The sequence below is a fragment of the Necator americanus genome, chromosome X (assembly GCF_031761385.1).
Source record: "Necator americanus strain Aroian chromosome X, whole genome shotgun sequence".
In the NCBI taxonomy this organism is placed as follows: Eukaryota; Metazoa; Nematoda; class Chromadorea; order Rhabditida; family Ancylostomatidae; genus Necator; species Necator americanus.
Window position 1 is genome coordinate 18235219 of NC_087376.1, and position 18852 is coordinate 18254070.

Here is an 18852-nt window from a genome sequence, read left to right on the forward strand (position 1 = left end):
CTGGCTATAGGTAGCTAATTTTGACCAACTAACACATTCTGCTTCAAAACTGTCCACTCTAAATGTTACTGCTCGAAATTTCACCTTCATACTATTTTTTTCCACAGAATTTCTTCGTTAAGTTGTAGTGTTTCCTTTCGTTCGAATCAGCATTAGAGGTATAAAATAAAGCTGGAATATTTACTGGTCATATTCAGCATATGTGTGATGGCGCCACGGAAGTATAAGCTTCCTTCTTTTTGCACCAAAGATAGTGGAATTGAGCTCATGCCCTAGTGCTAATCTTACCCTACGTGATAAAATTTCTGAGAAGCATTACATCTCGTTTAAAAAGCCCGTTTAAAATTCTTTACCCTGCCTAGTTCGACAAGTAGAGGATCAACAACTCACCGCCACTGACATACTCGAAGCACATAGCATGCTCGTCAGAAATGACCAGCAGGTACATCTCAATTCTCAGTACAAGAGACAGTTGTCGAAGAAACTGAATTTGAAAGAATAGGAAAACCACGTATTCAGACCATACGCACGTCTTAATAAATCCAATTTAAACAATAAAAAAAACCATCCTTATTGTTCCGAATACGGAACTGTGTCGTCTTATTATTCCCGAAGCACACGGACCGTATCACAACAGTACAGGATACAGGATAACAGGATATACAATAGCCGAAGTCCCACAACAATACTGGACATCCTCGGCTTCGAGAGCAAGTGAAGAAATGCATGCGGTCTTGTGTCACCTGTCAAAAAATTAATAATCTACCCTATAGGTACCCAGAACTGGCCGATCTTCCATCAAGGAGAATAACGAAGGCACGGTCGTTTGAGAATATAGGACTGTACTACATCGGCCCTATAACCGTCTATGATGATCATGAGGAACGTACAAAAGTCTATGGATGCACATTCACATGTTGTGTAACTCGCCTTGACCTTGACCTTGACTACCGTTGATCTTGGAACTGGTCGAGCGGGAGCTAGTAATTCTTCCATTTGTCCCGATCACGTGCCAGAGTCGCCCAGTGGTTCCTCCTTTCGCGTGGGACAAAAAGAGCATCATGGTTTTCTTTGAAGGACTTCGTGAAGAAATCTGACAATCGGGTCTGCGGTCTTCCTGTAGTGCGCTTAATATCGCGGCGAACCCAGTCGCTCACGGCTCTGGTCCAACGGTTGTCCTTAAAGCGCATCACGTGCCCGGCCCACCTTATTCCACATTCCTTTGCGAACGCGGCGGTGTCTCTAATCTTCGATCGCTGACGTAGGAAAGAACTTCGAATCCCGTCCCTCACTTGCGTGAAACGGGATACTCCTAGAATCACTCTCTCAATCGCGCGTTCAATGACGCTCACCGCGTTTTCTTCCTGCCTGCGAAATGCCCAGGTTTCCGAAGCATAGGTCAAAGCAAGAAGTACGGTGGTGTTGAGGAGGTGAGCACGGAGCCGGGTGTTCCTGGTCTTCTTCACTACATCCTCGATGCTCTTGTACGCTCCCCAAACCGCTCGTCTCCTCCTACCCAGCTCGGGGGCTAGGTCGTTCATCATGTTCAGTTCCCGACCCAGATAAACGTAGCTGGTGCATTCGGATATGTTCGCTCCGTTGAGCGTGAATGGGACATCCGAGACCCATCCGTTCCGCATGAACATCGCCTTTTGTAGATTCAGTTGAAGACCGATGCATCCACATGTTTCGTCGAATTCGGTCAGCATTCGTTCCGCTTGGCTGATGCTAGGTGCTATCAGTACGATCTCATCAGCAAAGCGCAAATGGTGCAGCTGCCGACCATCAACCTTCACTCCCATGTCGTCCCATTCCAATTTCGCATTGCGTTCTCGAGGGTGGCTGTGAATGTTTTGGGTGAGATTGTACCACCCTGTCGAACCCCTCTCTTCACGTCAATGATGATACTATTGTAGAATGGCGAAATTCCGGTCATGAAGTTGCTGTGCAATTCTCGAAGTACCTTTATGTACTGAGATTGTCATGACCGCTTCCGTCTCAACTGAGTCGAAGGCCTTCTTCAAGTCGATGAAGGTAAGACAGAGCGGCACCTTGTACTCTCGTGATACCTCGATGAGTTTCGAAACAGTGTGAATGTGGTCAATGTGCTGAATCCTTTTCGAAACCCTGCTTGCTCGCATGGCTGTCCTTCATCCAAGACTTTTTCAATCCTATTAAGGATCACTCTCGTAAAGAGCTTGTAGATGACGGACATTAGGCAGATTGGACGGTAGTTGCTGATGTCATGTGGATCTCCCTTTTTATACAACAACACGGTCTTGCTGGTCTTCCACTGTTTAGGAACCTTGCATTCCGACAGATAACGTGTAAAGAGCCTTGCCAGGGTGTTGATGAGTACTGGCGGAAGGCTCTTCAGGTGTTCTGGTCTTATTCTGTCGGGACCGGGTGCCGTACGATTTCTTACCGACATGATAGCATGTCGTATTTCGGACGGGAGAACCTCTGGAATGACTTGTCCGTCTTCCCTCAGATGGTGAGGAGGCAAGTGGAGATGGCTGTCGAAGAGATCAGAGTGGAAGTCGTAGATGATTTTCTCCATCCCCCTTCTCGATGCAATGGCTGTTCCCTCTGGGTTCCGGAGAGCAGTCATCTTTGTATTGCGACTGGCGAAATCTCAAGGGGCATAGTGGGTGCTTTTTCTCGCCTCCGCAGCTTCAGCCAGCACTTCTGCTCTTCTCTCTTTAAGGTCTTCCTTTATCGCCTCTCTGCAAAGCCTTGCGAGCTCGGACGTGAGTTCTTGGTTCCCTGCGACTCCTGCTGCTCCACGCTGGCGCATCAACTCAAGAGTTCAAGAGACAGGGGTCTCTTGGTGGTTTTGAAACTCTTAGCCTTCTTCGCGCAGCCGTGAAAGTGTTCAACGAGCCGGTCATATTCCTCGCCGATGTTGTCCATTGCGGAACCTTCCCAAAAGCCGGCTAACGTAGCGAAGAGATCCCAGTTGATGATAGTCCTGGGATTTCTCCCTCTGAACTTGGTGGCTTTCTCTGCCCTTCTTGTGAAGGAAAATCTTCCTCGGAGGAGGCGATGGTCCGATCCTGTATTGAACTTTAGTACAACAGCGACGTCCGTCAGGCAGAACCCTTTATTGACAATGATGTGGTCTATTTCATTACGGTACCCTCCACCGGGTGACTCCCACGTCCAGCGTAGAGAGGAGGACTTCTGGAATTGCGAGTACCTATGGATGGTCTTAGTCGTTATGATGAACTCGGAGAGCCTCTCCCCCTGGTCTTCCCATTGCAGGCCGTGGGTCCCGATGTGAAGTTCCTCCGGCGTTCTTCTTGGGCCAACGTTGGCGTTGAAATCGCCAATTATGACCTTGCAGAAGGCATGATCTTCTTGGTAGAACTTCTCCAGGCCCATATAGAAAGCTTCGACTTCTTCGTAGCTTGATGTTGGAGCGTAAGCGACGAAGGTAGTCAAAGCTGGTGTTGGACCACATCTTCTCATCCGCAGACGTCCGATTCGGGTCGTAAGTTGTTCGAAAGTGTCGATGTTCTTTGCCGTTCTCGTGTTGACGAGGATGCCAACTCCACCAACACCTCTACTGTCGCATGTTCTTAAGAACAGTTCTTCTCCAGTCCCATATACGGCGTTGAGAGGGTGACGTCGTCTCGTCTCGGTCAGTCCGATGACGTCGTTCTTGATCTTCTTGGCTTGCATCATCAGATCTTCGATGGCCGCTTCCGATGCAAGCGTACGTGCGTTGTAAGTACAGATCGCCATCCTAGTCCTTTTCAGTTTTGGTAGCCTACATGACTCCTGCAACCCCGTCCTACCTGGCTCTACCGTACCAGGCTTTCCTCCGGAATCAGGATATTCTTTTCTATTACTGTGTTTTGCATAAACTTTTAAAACCCACGGGCAGGTTGCAAGCCTCTAGTCCCATGAGTTTCTGGGAGAACTTCCGTTCTCCCGGAGTGGACATGTGTAGCTTATTTGTTGGAGGCGACTGCAAACCGCCTCCCTTGCACCTCCCAGTCGCTTGATTGCAGGCTTTTGGCCGGACTGACGTGCGGGATGCAAGGATGTCATGAGTCAGTCCTGGCTCAGCAGAAACAGGGAGTCCATCCCCTGAATCCACCTGCGTCTCTGGGCAAGCACAAGGTCGCTTTTGGTTCGCGATTAGCCCCCTATCCGCCACCCGGGGACGCGCCACGTAGCCTCGCGACTAACCGGCTGTGATCTCTCTAGTGAGGGAGATCCGTGGAGCAAATATACCTGAAGGATATTTTTGGTGAGTAGCCAATGTGCAATGGGTCGCGGCCTACCGGTAGCATCTTCGACAATCTGACTGCCTCCTAGTTAGTCTTTCTTTATTGTCTTGACACGTCTTTTAATCTTCGCGCCTAATGATAATCATTTATTGGATCTATTTATACACTAATTGCAGTATTTACAGATGTACCAGGATATTTCCGCCCTTACTCCTGAGGAGAGCTTCATGCGTTTTAAAGAATTTAACTCCGAACCAAAACCTTCAGCGGAGTGGCTGGCAAAGAAGAAAAAGTTGAGAAATGCATGGCTCACATCTCAACCTAAGACGACGACGACGACGACAGCTGCACCCTCTGATCGATCCTCTACTATTCTTTTCGCAGTACTCGGATTCTTCGCTTTGATAACGCTCATCGCGCTAGTGGTAAGGGTTTTTTTTGCAAACATTTTTTTTCAGTTTATTTGTGAGCTTTTTGAAATTCGTTTCAAAATGATTTCTGCTATTATCATTATTTCTGCTCAGACTTGGGCTGTGAAACGAAACGCTGTGAAACAGCAAAGGAATCGTGACTGCGAAGTCTAGAGACATCAAGAACTACTCGAGCAGTCTATCGAGGAAATTAAAACCATTTATTAAATTCATCATATATGTAAATCCCCGTAAACATCTTCCTCTGTTGTCTTCTCACTGCACTGTTCCACATCTCCATACGAGCTTCCTGGAACACACCTTATTACAGAAATTCTACAGAAAATCAAACACAGTATTCTAACCTTGTTTAGATCGGTCCATCGAGAGGTTGAATTCTTTTCTACCTCGATTATTTTTCTTGATCTTCTTCCATCTGACGCACGTCACCCGGCATCTTGAACATATAATTAACATGAACATATAACCTCTAGTTATCATTTATTCCATTAATATCGCTGTATTACAATATGTATTTTGTTTTACTTGTAGCATTACTATTCTTTAAAATAATTTATTATTTGTTTATTACATCGTATTATTTTAATTTATTTATTAGACGTTCATTTGTTTTTTGAATTCTTGTTATTATACCCAAATTTTGATTGCTGTGTGGGCAGCTGTACTGGTAGGAACGAGATGAGGGGGTCGTTTTTGGAAGGGTCTGCGAGGGGGAGTGTCGTTTTTAGAAGAAATTTTTCCGAACTATACTCTTGACCCTGCTCCGGGGTCGATAAATTTGTACCAGACTTGTCTGGAAGGAATAAAAACACTGACTTGACACATTGACTAGCCACCGCAAGTGCACGACACCATTCACTGAATGCCGTATATGAAACTGCGGAGAGAGGTCAAGAGGTACCAGCGTGATGTGCCGCCGCATATTCAGGAAGCTAATTTGCGTTAATAACTGCACCGCGTGACTCCTGGCAGCATCACGACCGTTACAGTATCCTGATCGCTTCTGTTATACCACGTCTCGCTGACGCCTCGCTCACACCTTTCCGTCAATGTCGCAGCGCTCACGGCTCTTACAATGCGTTTTCTGAAACGAACAAAAAAGGAAATTGCTTGATGATAAAAATTATTTGAAACCATAGATTAAGTAGAGTTGTTAAAAAAGTTCACATAAGTGAAATGTCCTTTAGAAATGTGAGTAGAAATGTTTACTACCAGTTATTTTTATTTGTTCCGTGAGGTGGAGACCACGCATTCATCTCTGGAAATACAAAGGATGCTTTGAAAAGAAATGTTCCAATGTTCGGTGTCTTCTTTTTTCACTTTTTTTTTCGCTTTCTAGACATTTTTTTTTGCTTATCTAGCGTGAAGCTGGCATGCTATGTCCGGCGAGAATAGATAGAAATGAAGCGATAAAGAAGTGCAGTGTAGAAAGAAGCTTAAAGAATGTATACAAAGTAGCAAAGACATAAAGTCGCCGTCCATACAGTTGTTACAATTGCAAGTTGAACATTCAACTCGTTGAAATGTTTTTGACGAACACATACCTTTGCGCTGCGAGTTTATATAGAACAGATAGGGCGTAGAATGCTTGAAATCATGGGACGTGTGGAAATATATGCATGTTAGTATTTTTTATGCAACATGTTTTTGTTATAGTCTTTATCTGTGTGGAGTTTGTGAAATGAGGTCAATGCGATTCACACGCATATCACTCTTATCACTCAATCTGTCCCTCTCTAGAACGTCACTAAAAAAAGATAAAGGCTAAAATTGAAAGAGTGGATCGTTTCGTCTCTACCTAGACGCTATACTTAAGATTAGGTATGCGTCTGATAACATATATTTAAATTAGTTAGAAGCACTTACTTTTTTCCCTAATTTCCTGTAATACGCACTCACTTTACCGTACTGGTATATCAGAACTTGTCATATCGACTCGTTTTTTACTTCTCTCGCTTCCAAATTCGCCGTTTCCACCGCCCCATCGCGACGCGAACATCGCACGTGATGTTGCTTCGAGGGCACTAGGGAGGCGGAGTCTAGGTAATGCAATGCGGCCGTGGATGCTGTCTAGCTGGTGTAGCGGAAGCCGTAATTACCCGAAGACGCAGACGGAGCTAAAGGCAAGTTAGCAGCGGTCAGCCGATTTTTGCGGATACCTCGTGTCCGTACCCGAAACTGGAGAACTCTTCTTAGGAATATGCGACAGTACAGGAGTTGGTGTCCTCGTCAACACGGGTATGACAAGAAATGTCGACTCTTTCGAACAACTTGCGACCCCGATCAAAAATTTGTGGATTTTTTTCAACACCAGCTTTAGTTGTCTTCGGCGTCTACATTCCATCATCGAGCTAGAAGAAGTCGAAGTTCTCTATGCACCTAAAGAAGTTCTACAGAGAAGACTGTACCTTATACAAGGTCGTCGGAGATCGTCGGTAATTTCAACGCTGGTTGGTTCAAAGTTGGTTAAAGAAGAACACTTGAGGAAGCTCACATTGAGAGTGGCTACAGTGGAACGGGAAGGTTAAAAGACATGGTTTCCGAGTTCATCATGCCAACAGAAACCATCCGTGGGAATACGCATTTTCAAAAATCCTCTTCTTTACGCCTGAAGTGGAAATCGTCGTGTGGAGGGCACCGAAGAGGTTATCATTAGACGTAAATTTCGCAGGCTTTTGGACTTTGAAAGCTTTTTGATTTCGACTCCTTCCCATTTGCAATTAGCATTGTTTCACGTGGATGACAGACGTAGTCCACCCTCTTATCACAGTTCAAGTCTCAAGTCTCATTGCTATACTCGGATTAAAGGCATCACCCCACGAATCTGGAGTGGTATGAATTTCAGGTAGAGTATTCTTATACGGGATAGTAGATTATGGAAAAGGGATGATTCCGCCCATTTCTTCTTAATTGCCGTAAAAAACGGCCCGGAAGATGCGGCGCCGCACAAGGCGCTCCAGTCGAACTCCTTGTAGAAAATAGTGCGCCAGAACGCCCGAAGCCGTATCTTCCGTGCCGTATTTACAGCAATTAGGAAGAAATGGGCACAAAAAGACAATTTCTGTGAAAACTTCAGAGCTTATACGTTAGCGTGGAGGTGCACGAGCTGCCGACAACCAGGGAGTCACGTCTCTGACCACGACTCACTCACAAGGCTTTGCAAAGAGGCGCGCTCAAGCGTGTAGCCCGGAAAAAAATCTTTCTGTAAACAACCTCTCCCTATAAAAGGTCCTCTTGAAAATGACCCGTTCTCATCTTTTTCCTTTTAATATAGCTGCTCATGTAGCAATTAAAAATTGAATAGAATAAATAGAATTAAAGGAACAACTCAGATGTCTAATAAAAGAATTCAAATAAAATAATATAATATACCAAATACAAATAAATAGTGCCATAACAAATATTAGTATATTTTGCTATGAGTAAAAAAATATATAAAACAGACGTTACAGATACTCACTGTAAAGATCAGAGTTGTGTCAGTAAATGTGTAAACATGTATAAGTTGAAGACATGGCGAAGTTCTCAGCGTGTAATGTGTGGGCAACATAGTTTTTCTCTTTTGACATTGACAGCGCCTATTCAAGAGTTCGATTCCCAGGGCCCAAGAGGTATCCAAAAGATTCTCCTCTATTTCGTAATATTTATCCACAATTTTACTCTTTGAAGGTCAAAACATCCATCCCTGTCGGAATCTTGATTTTCTAAAAACGAAAAAAAAACTTTTGAGAAGTACACTTTATTGGTAGTTTTTTAAATTACGATAGTTACAGCATTTATCAACTTCAGAGCACGATTTGAAGGTGATGTTAGCGATTAACACTGACCCAGATTGAAAATGACTGCTGTGCTGACAGCATTTTGTTAGGTTGAAATAAACATTTATAACTTGGTGCCATAAAAAAATATAGAGGTGATTGAGGCTGCGTTTTGTAGAGGAGGATTCTCGCTGTAAAAATGTTATATTATCGCCCTCAAAGGTTCTTCAGTTTTGTCGACAGTTAATTGAGAATAAGTTGGGAATTTTAGCAAATTTTCCACCTTTTTCTCAACTAGCTTTCAAGGGAACGAAAAGAAATATGAAGTAAAACTGAGATGCGATAGAAAAAATCCTGTATAAAAAATAAACCGAATTAGTTTTCATAGAGAATAGCGGACGAGCTGAGTTACTAGACTTTGTTCGAAGTCATACATATTTTGACGCACAACCGAAATCCAAAAATTTGCACTTTTCTTGCTCCCCGCGATTACGGTAGCGCGGTTGAAAAATCTGCTGCCTTATTTTGAAAGAGGATCAAGAGAAACTTCCGGCTGCAATATTTGATCTCAGTAATTGCCCTGATTCTCTCTAAAGTTGGTTGAGAATAATCCCAAAAAGGGGAAAATATACTCCTCGTCATCTTGCTTCCGAAAATAAAATGTGGAAGATAGGAACAATTTTTCATTATTATAGAAGAAATCTCACAAAATTACTCTGCATGAAAGATCTTGTGAACGTCGTTATTGAACAATTCATGGATCATTATTCAACAATTCACTTCAACTTACTCAACAATTGCTTTGCACTTATTTTATCCCTAACTCTGGCTGTAGATATCTTTCTTTCATTTAGCAATAGGATAGAAATCGATTTTTTTGTGATAACATGAAAATTTGAGAATTTCATAATCGGGGTAAGAAATGCTCTCATTAAACTCTTCAATGATAAGCGCAGAAACCCTCCCTCTGGGAGGGATTGATCCTTGATCGTTTCAACGAAAACTGCACTACACTGCGCTGCGCCGGTCTTGTCGTTCTAGGGGTTCTCCTGTCCGAAGTACGACCTGCTATCATGACGGTGAGAAATAGTTCGACACATGGTCTCGCCAGAACAATATCTGAAGAATCTCCCAAAAGATATCTACAAACATTCTGGCGAGGCTTTTTACGAGTTACCTCTCGGAATGCAAGGATCGCAATCAGTAGAAGATCTCTGCTTACTCCGTCATCTACAAGCTTTTTTACAGGATTGATCCATAACAGGATTGAAAGAGTGTCAGATGAAGCAGAGTTATGCGAACAACATGGGTCATTGAAGATTATGCTTCCATATTCAGTACATAAAGGCACTTCTGGAGTTCTACAGTGATTTAGCGATCGAAATTCGCCCATTCTACAAGAACACCATAATCAATGTGAGAAGAGTCCGACAGAGATCTCCCCCAAAATATTCGTGGCCACTCACGTGATATTGGGTAAATGTACTTTCTGAGCGCTTTTAGGCATTCGGGGAACATCGTCCAGAGTGAGATAATATTATAAAGTTGATTTATCTGTAAACAGATCAATGAAGGCTGGTATGAAACTTCTTCACCAGAGTTACCACAATTTGAAATACACAAGGGTTGAAATATTTGGTTTGTTTAATTGACCCAAATACGAGGTTGATTAGTGGCCAACTTTTCGGCAATACCGCTTTCTTTAGAGTCTGCATCAAACGCCCTATCCGTCCAACAAAGAAAGTCCGAAGTTTGCTATTGGGTCTCATAGCAACAAGTAGAAGAGAAAATCGTACCTTAGGATCAGATGACCATGCTGTCGCTGCTAGATACCTGTTGTGAGGTGACTAGCGCAATCAAATATCAGCCTTAAAAATGGCGCGGGTTTCCGCGTAATGCAGAGATATTTTTGTTTGCTATTCATCTCTGGGCTATTGGAGCGAATCCAAAAAGCCTCACAGCCTTACACGCCGCAATTCTAGGATCGCGCTCCAACATCGTGACCTTAACTTCCAAATCTTCTCCGTTATGACCCGCACCCTATGACCATTAATGCAGTGGAGTCGCATGATTTCTTTGTCTCATTCAGGTGTTCTTTGACTAGAATGCATAGTGGTCTAACTGTTTCTACTATGTAGTTATTACCACACTACAGACAGGAAATCAAATAAACAACACATGAACTCATGCAATCACCCTCGTTGTTATCCAAACATATTTTGCACTCCGGTGTAGTGAAAAAACGATTATATAGGCGATTGCGTTTGAACCTTTGCTTAAGATTACTAGGTAGAATTCCACGATAGTAACAGATTCTTCAACGTTAGCTTTTCTCAGGCACCGCAGAATGGCAGCGCTAACCTTCTCCAAAGTAAACGGTACACAAAGAAATATTTTTTCCATACTAGATTTGCTTCGGGTTTGTGCGCTTTCATTTATAGGCCACATAGGTCTGCAGCCGTTATTGACCGCATTTCTCCTACGAATCTTCATGGATTTTTGTCTTTCCTCTCTTTCAAAAGAGAAAAGACACAAACATGTAAACGAAGGTGTCTCTGCGAAACATATTTTGAACTTTCGAGCTTTTAAATTGTGTGCGATGAGCAGAGCGGAAGTGAACTAGGATATTCCTATTACTGGGTTTGCTTTACCATTTTTTTCTGTGCGTTCTTTTTAAGATATGCAACTGGACGGTGAGCCAGGGTAACCATTCTGCTTTAGGCTTACCCCGAGTGGACTTTATATACTGTTCATCCAGTACCTTGAAACATATATCCATCTCTGTTTGAGAGGAGCAGACAGAAAAACAGTAGCCGATGCATCGGAAATAAAGCAAAGGTCTTGTTTCCGAAATCGGTGCCTCAATTTTAACCATGAAAGCAATGGCGAGCGTTGGCGTTGACCGTTGTCCCATTGCAAGAACCTTGATTTGTGCAAAATATTTGCCGACTATCTAAAGACAGTGCATTTAAGACATTCCCTAAGAACAACCATCAACTACTCCACGGAAATGCCATACAGGTTAATTGAGCTCTGATGTTCAGTTGAAAACTCAAAAACTGAATGCAGAGCGGAGTCGTTGGAGACGTTCGTGTACAGTGTAATGAAATCGAAAGAATCCGTTACACATGAGTTATAAAATGTGTGTTCAAGTGTCCAGAAACAAACGGGTGTACGTAGGATGTTCTGGCACGGCATAGTTGCCAATGGTTCTCTCACTAAAGTAAGCATTAGCTATCGCATTGGCCATGAAATTTTCTAACTGGAACTTACGTTTGTTTTTTTGCGAGTATAAATTAATTTTTAAAAGGATCGGAATTTCTGGTTACGTGCATTTTGAGCGATTTATTTAAATTTTTATCCACTAGTTTTAGAACTTTTATGACGTTTTTTATGATACATTATATTCACTCGAGTATTCGATGGCTTCTCTTTGTATTGAAACCCAGTGCTATAACTGGAATGCGACGACATAGGGGTGAAGGTTGAGGCGTTTCAAACCGGTTTGCTTATAAGCTCATGTTTGCTTATAGCTCTGGAGATGCGGTGGCATCTCCAGAGCTCGAAGAGGCATGCTTTGGTATCTCTTACGGATAGTACGATCTTTTATGTATTAGGTTGTCTCAAAAATAATGGTCGTTTTTGAACATTCACTTCAAAACGCTGTAACTCACCTCAAAATCAGCTTTATCGATCGAAATAGGAATTACTACAGTCCACGTATCTTTGCCAACGAGATACAAGTTTGTTTATTCTTGCTGCATAAAAGTCCAAATTTTTGGAGTCTACGAACTTCCGGAAGTTGTTTTCGGCATCACCTTGGTTTTGAAAGATCTTACCTCTTAAGCAGCGGCTCAAATTTTGAAAAAGTGATAATCGGTTGGCGAAAGGTCTGGCAAATATGGTGGGTGAGGCAGAGTGTCGTAACTTAACTCGTTCAACTTCAGTAGCATTACCTTTGAAATGTGTAGCCGGGCATTATCGTGAAAGAAAATCGGGGACTTTCTGTTTACTAACGCCGAGCGAGGAAGCTACAGTTTCGGTGTATTTCGTCCAGTTCTTTGAAGTACTTCTCTGCGGTGGTAGTCTCGCTAGGTTTCATGAAACTGTAGTGGATTACACCTGTAACACACCACACAGTCACCATGGTCTCCTTCGGGTACATTTTCGGCTTCGGGAACTGCTTGGGAGCTTCATCCTTCAGGATGGACGCTTGCTGTTGTCATAAATTATCCATTTCTCATTGCACGCAACAATACGATAAATGACGATTTTGTGATCTGCTCAACGCCTCTGTTACGCAAGAGGAACGATCCATTCGTTCCTCTTGCGTAACAGAGGCGTTGAGCAGATCACAAAACGGCGGCTTCTTGATGGACTCGCTCGGTTCATGCGGCACCCACCTGTTCACCTTTCTCGCCTTTCCAATTCATTCTAAATGATTCCAAACAGACGACTTTTGAGTAGTCAGCGCCTAGTTCAGGGGCAACCTCTCGTGTTGTTTTAAGCGGATCATTTCGATGACCGTCTTCAGCAGGTGGCCGTCAACTTCAGAAGGGCTTCAGCGACCTTCCTTACTTTCGAAGCTCATATCGCCTCAACAAAACCTTTGGAACGAAAGCCGTACCGTGAATTGGGTGGTACTTCCCTCACTCCAAACAGCGTTGATGTTCCTAGCTGTCTCCGCTAGATCTGCCCAGCTTGAAAATTTCGTAGAAATCTAGCCTGGACATATAATATTATTACCAGCCTGAACATCCGGCTAAAGCCAGTCTTCAAGCTTTTTGTTTGGTGTTCGCTTCGCTCGCCTTCGCCGATCAGTAAGAAATAACAGTAGCGACATTTTTTTTTTAAATTAGAGTTGTTTCTTTGTATCAACGCTTTCTTCAATTTTTTTTACCTGAAAATTTAAGCATAGACGAAAGATTTTATGGTTTTATCCCAAACGCGTCAGTTCTATATTTGGAGAATAATCAAACTTGATTTGACATCAATGCATCTTTCAAACCATGTAATGCTAAGATCAAACGTTTAAAAAACTCTCGCATTCGATTCTTCCTTTCATGCCATGCTTAAGTTGCGTTCTCTAACATTGTCATATTTCTTTGGAACCTCATTTCTTTCGGAGTTCATTTCTTTGAAACCAAAGCCATAGTTAATACTTCTAAATAGGTAATATCAGTAAAACCTGGAACAAAATCGTCAGAAAAAGTAATTTCTAGAAAACGTTTAATGGTTAGGAAGTGCATGAATAAATATTTCAATCTATTGCACTTTTTCCACATTTTCCTGTTTCTCTTATGTTTCCACAGTACTGCCCATCCAGGTGCTGTTCTGGAAGTCATATAATGCCTAAATAGGGAGCCTACTGATTACTTGAACACCTCTGTACATTCCTTCACTTTTTCTTTAGAAAAACTGCGCTTCTGGATTTATTTAATAACTATCAACTATAAAAAATGTTTAGTTAACGATAAATTAGTTAATAAAATTTAAAAGAAAACTTTCAACCTGTCTCCATAATCGGAGGACTAATCACTTAACTGTTTTGCAGATTTGAAAGTAAGCATTCATGTACAGTATACATAAGAGTTTATTTACTCTCACTAACATGTGAGAGAAACTAACTTGCCTTATCGAAGCCAACATACATAGCTATATAGCTTTGGACAGTGGTGAAAATGTAGAGTGCTTACCTATTGGTACATGGCGATGGTACGGCATCTCATCGATGAAGAGTTTTGCATCATTATGGAGTATTTTCGTGACACACACGGACTAAACGCATTATTATATAGCATGTTCCTAACGCGCATTATTTTGCACCAACCTATTACTTCTTAACTGCTTTAGACAGCTGTTTAATCCAGCATTTCTGTCTATCTAGAGCAGTATGTGGTTCTTGTCATAGTAAGCATTGCTGTAATTCAAATCTGTAACAATGAGTCTAGCATGGTTAGAATCATAATCCATACAGATAATCATTTTTGTATCTAAAGGTAGATTTGCATTTCGATTTCTTGATTTGTATTTTATGATTTCATACTCGTCCTTCATGATTATTTGGCATGGAAAGCGTTTTTGCAGCTTTTCATGTTAACATTATTGTAAAATGTTGTGATTAATTTCTCACTCAAGCTCATCTGTGCTCAAACTTGATCCAAATGCACCACATATTGATCGGTTAATAGCAAACACTGAGTGCGGAAAAACTTTGCAGGGGATCTTTCGAAATACAGGCAGAAGAAAATTCTAGAAGCAGCACAAAGAAGGAGTCTAAAAAAGTGCTGCAGGGATCTTCGCGAATATAATATTCCGATAATAGCCTTGCTGAGCGAAGACGAGATTCGCACCTCTTTTCACCTTAAAATGGAAATCACTGCGGAAAGGTTCTACTCGAACTTCTTCTGTTCGTCAACTCCTGTTTAAACCCCGATTATTCCCAGTGTTGAAGTCCCGCCACGGATTTTCCCTTCGGAAGTACGACTCGCTATCAGGAGCATAAACCTTCCAGAGATCCCGGACTTGGCTTTATATTAGCAGAATTTCTTCGAGCAGTAGGCCATCCGCTCCATGTAATTCAAGCAGCGCACATGATGTCCTGTCTTAGAAATAAAGGATCCCAGACCAGGGGAAGACCTCGCGAACCTTTCACATCTATAAGAATTGTGGGCAAGAGGACCTTCGGAACTACCGTCCAATATACTTGCTGAGCGTGTTATACAAAGTACTCACCAAGATCATCCTCACGCGCATATCTAGGACGCTGGATGAAGCCCAGCCTCTGAAACAAGCTGTATTCCGTTAGGAGTTCAGCTGCGTAGACCACGTTCAGACTGCGTCGAGGGTCATAGAGGTTAGTGGAGGACATTGCTGTAACCAATCGCTACGATCGATTCACCAGTACTATACAGCTCTTCCACCGCCTTCTCACCATACCCGTTGGGGTACGGCAAGGCGATACTACATCGCCGATGCTGTTCACGGCTGCATTACAATGGATAATGAAATCACTTGCTTGGGAAGAAAGGGGCATACGTGTTAACGGAAGAATCCTGTCGAACCTTCGTTTTGCAGATGACATCGTTCTCTTTCCAATACCAATAAAGCAGAGACGAAGGAAAAGAAATCGAACGAAGCAGGAAGAGAATAGGATTGCGAATAAACCGAAAGAAGACACAGTTCATGAAGCACGCCTACTGCGAGGATGGAGAAGTACAACTTGAAGACACTCAAATCGTTGAAACTTCGTCATACGTATACTTCGGACGTTCTATGAACATGGAAAACGATTTGGGGGAAGAAGTGAATAGAAGGGTGAGAGCAGCACGGGCAGCATTCGCACCCGTCAGGGAAGCTACAGATCAACTGACGGACCAAGATCTTCGTGCCCATCTGTTTGACTCAAAAGTTCTTCCAGCGCTCTGTTACGCAACAGAGACCTGGACAGACACCACCATCGCGTCTAGGAAGCTACTCACTGCCCACAGAGTAGTTGAGGGATGTCTTCTGAAGTTTAACCGGAGCACACAACACCTAGCCGGTCTTCGCAGCTTCGACTTAAGAGCAATACCCCGGTCGCGACCCAGCGGAATAACGGGTCGGTTACATTATGAGAAGAATCGATGACAAATAAACTGAAGATCGCTAGAGTGGATCCCAAGAGATGATAAACGTCCTCGAGGCAGACCGTCAACGAGATGGAGTGATGTGTTCGCCGCACGAATGGACCAGCTGAGAGATCAGCTGGATATCGGTCAAGGATCTTGTCAACGTCACTCACGAAAATGGAGAACATCTTGGATGACAATGGCGAAGGAACGATGCGAGTGGAAAGGATGTTGGGCCCTACACGTCCAGTGAAGACGGACCATCTAAGCATCTAAGTAAGTAACACATTCAGATATAACAATTACGTGTTAACATTTTGTTGCGATGATGCTCAAGAGCTTAATTTAAACGCGACAAAAAAAATCAATCTTTTTTGTTGTGATTGTGGAAGTTTGTAATAAGTTTGATCTCAGCATTAGATTAGATCATTGCCTTCTTCCTTATTTTTATTAATTTTTTATCTTGTTCGTGACATGCACACAGAGTTCTTTCGTTTCTTTGCTAACTCTTCCTTTGTGGATTATGTTTTGTTTTGTTGAGTTTTTGTTTTCTGTTACGAAATACAAAGTCTATAGTGCTCCTATTTTTTCATGCTCTTGTGGAAAACTGAACAGGCTGAAGGTATAAAAACTTTCGCTCTTACTTCTTTTTTTTGTCGTGTTAAAGTTGAGATCCTAACTCCATCACACGCGTTTGTCACGATATTGTGAGATCAAGGTAAGACGGGCCCCACGACGTCAAATGAGCGTGTTGGCACTTTAAAGTAGCGAAGCGATGTTGAATGTTGTCACTATGTTGAAGTGGCGCGTGAGTGCCAAAAAGCAGAAAGGTAGAGTGTGACGAGTTCCACAACCTCAGATTGTGCGCCTACGCCGGAATGTAGTAAGACATGGAGTGATAGAGTGGAACGGATTCTTCAACGACGCCAGTAGTAGTAGAATTGAGGTGACACGGATTCGACGGTGTTAGTTATACGTAGTGGAGTCAGAAAACAATGGAACGTGTTCCGCGGCGTCAGGTAGATGCGCCGGCAGCAGAAAGTGGTAGGTACAAATGTCTCTTCGACGTCAGATATAGCGTACGAGCGTTTGGCTTAGCAGTGGCACGTACCTCATGTCGTACCTCATACATATCGAATGCAAGGCATGGATAAGTCGGTCACATTATGAGAAGAATCGGCGATAGAGGGAAAGCTAGAATGTATCCTAAGAGATGGTAACCGTCCTGTTAGGATACACTCTAGCGTATATCCTAAGAGGGTGGCTCCATCTCTGCTGCTGGATGGAGGCCAGGAACAAGATGGTATGATGTATTCGCTGCATGGATGGACCAGCTGAGAGCTCAGCTGGATACGGTTGAAGGACCTGGTCAACCACGAAACTTGAGAACGCCTTGGACGACGATGGTGAGGGAAAGAAACGACTGGAAAAAATGCCTACGCCCGCAAGTCCAGTAAAAACGAGCCATGTAAGCAAAATTGGGATATAATATCCCACTATAGTAGGATATTATATACCAATTACTATAGTCGGGTCAAAATGACATGAAGCACGGTGCAGTTGCACAAGCGGTTGCCTTCGAAGCTGCGCGGTGGAGATAGCGGTTGGAACCGAGCTGGGTACATCCCGAACTGCAGCAATGAACGGCGGAAGCAGGAGTCTTCGCTCGTTGCTAACAACTACGCTCCACCGCTTACGCTGCCCGCAGGGTTTACAGGCGCGCGGGCAGCGCCGCCAACACATCTCTACGCTTCGATGGTTAATGAGCGCTCTCTGCGCTCAATAACCACCAAACCGAAGAGGCACCAGGCTGCGCCGCCAGCGTGGTTGTGAACTCTGCGGGCAGCCTTAGGCAACTGCACCAACTTCATGTCGTTTGGACGCTACTATATGTAGTGTTTGCGTATTGGGGGAAAATGTAGTTGGGGGGAGGGGAGGGGGAGGGGGGTTGGGTGAGCACTCAGTGACCTCATTTCTGGACTGTCTTTCTTGCTTTTTTCTCTTAGTAACTTTAGCTTACATGTCTTAGACCCTCTAAAACTAATACTTAGGTCTTAGGCCCCACCTGATTTACTAATTTACATCAAAATAAAGGACGCCACTGAGTGGCCTCTTCTCAACCTCATTTTAGCCACATATTGTGTGTATTTGGGCAAGTTAGAATGTTATGTGCCACCCCTAACGTATACGGACTACGGAGTTTATAGTATGTTGCGGGGCAGCTGATGATGCAAGAAGCAGAGCAAAGGCTGAGAAAGGAACATTAAAGGCATCACCCCACAAATTTGAGGTGGTACGGGTTTCAGGCGGGTAATCCCTATACTGGGTAGTAGATTGTGGGGAAGAGGGTAATTCCGTTCATCTCCTCCTGTATTAGTGTAAACGGACGACCCCGGAGCTGTTTCTTACGACGGCTGCCGTTGCAAAGCGCAACCCTTGCGCCGCGCCGCCGCCTGCGATCCGTCTGAATGGGTTTTCGACGAATCGCAGGCGGGGCGCAACGGTTGCGCACTGCAGCAGAAGCCGTCGTAGGAAACAGCGTTCCCGTTCAGAAACAGAAAATATTATTTCATCATGTCGTAAGTGCCTGCGTGGCATGTGTAACCACACTTACAAAAATATGCTCGACACAACCGCAAAACCGTAAAATCAAACATTGCGGAAGTAAGTTTTATTTCTCGTGGATTTTTTTTTTAGTTTATCTGTCCATTTATTTGTCTTCAGTATGTTGTTTGTGTTCGTTTGCATATACAGTCTTTTTCATAACTTTTTTCTCAAACATAAGTAATCTTCTTCAATGCACGCGATTAGATCT

At 43.4% G+C, this 18852-nt stretch overlaps 4 protein-coding genes across 5 annotated transcripts; 2 read left to right on the forward strand and 2 right to left on the reverse strand.

The window, feature by feature from the left end:
* Positions 1-91: 91 nt before the first annotated feature.
* RB195_023973 (uncharacterized protein) lies at positions 92-2611 on the reverse strand (the record flags this gene model as incomplete). 2 transcript variants are annotated; one of them, XM_064211597.1, is made up of 4 exons in its annotated part: positions 92-171; positions 391-484; positions 1353-1888; positions 1964-2141. In XM_064211597.1, 4 exons carry the CDS (start codon positions 2139-2141, stop codon positions 92-94), a joined length of 888 nt encoding a protein of 295 aa, XP_064067478.1. The 2 variants fall into 2 exon arrangements, with proteins under 2 accessions (XP_064067478.1, XP_064067479.1); XM_064211598.1 differs by lacking the exons at positions 92-171; positions 391-484 and adding an exon at positions 2214-2611 and having other exon boundaries at positions 981-1888; positions 1964-2148.
* Positions 2612-2796: 185 nt separating this feature from the next.
* RB195_023974 (uncharacterized protein) lies at positions 2797-3747 on the reverse strand (the record flags this gene model as incomplete). Its single annotated transcript, XM_064211599.1, has 1 exon — positions 2797-3747. The coding sequence occupies one exon, from the start codon at positions 3745-3747 to the stop codon at positions 2797-2799; it is 951 nt and encodes a 316-aa protein (XP_064067480.1).
* Positions 3748-4423: 676 nt separating this feature from the next.
* RB195_023975 (uncharacterized protein) lies at positions 4424-4822 on the forward strand (the record flags this gene model as incomplete). Its single annotated transcript, XM_064211600.1, has 2 exons — positions 4424-4663; positions 4763-4822. 2 exons carry the CDS (start codon positions 4424-4426, stop codon positions 4820-4822), a joined length of 300 nt encoding a protein of 99 aa, XP_064067481.1.
* Positions 4823-15612: 10790 nt separating this feature from the next.
* RB195_023976 (uncharacterized protein) lies at positions 15613-16056 on the forward strand (the record flags this gene model as incomplete). The annotated part of the gene is made up of 1 exon (XM_064211601.1): positions 15613-16056. One exon carries the CDS (start codon positions 15613-15615, stop codon positions 16054-16056), a length of 444 nt encoding a protein of 147 aa, XP_064067482.1.
* Between the last annotated feature and the right edge of the window lie 2796 nt (positions 16057-18852).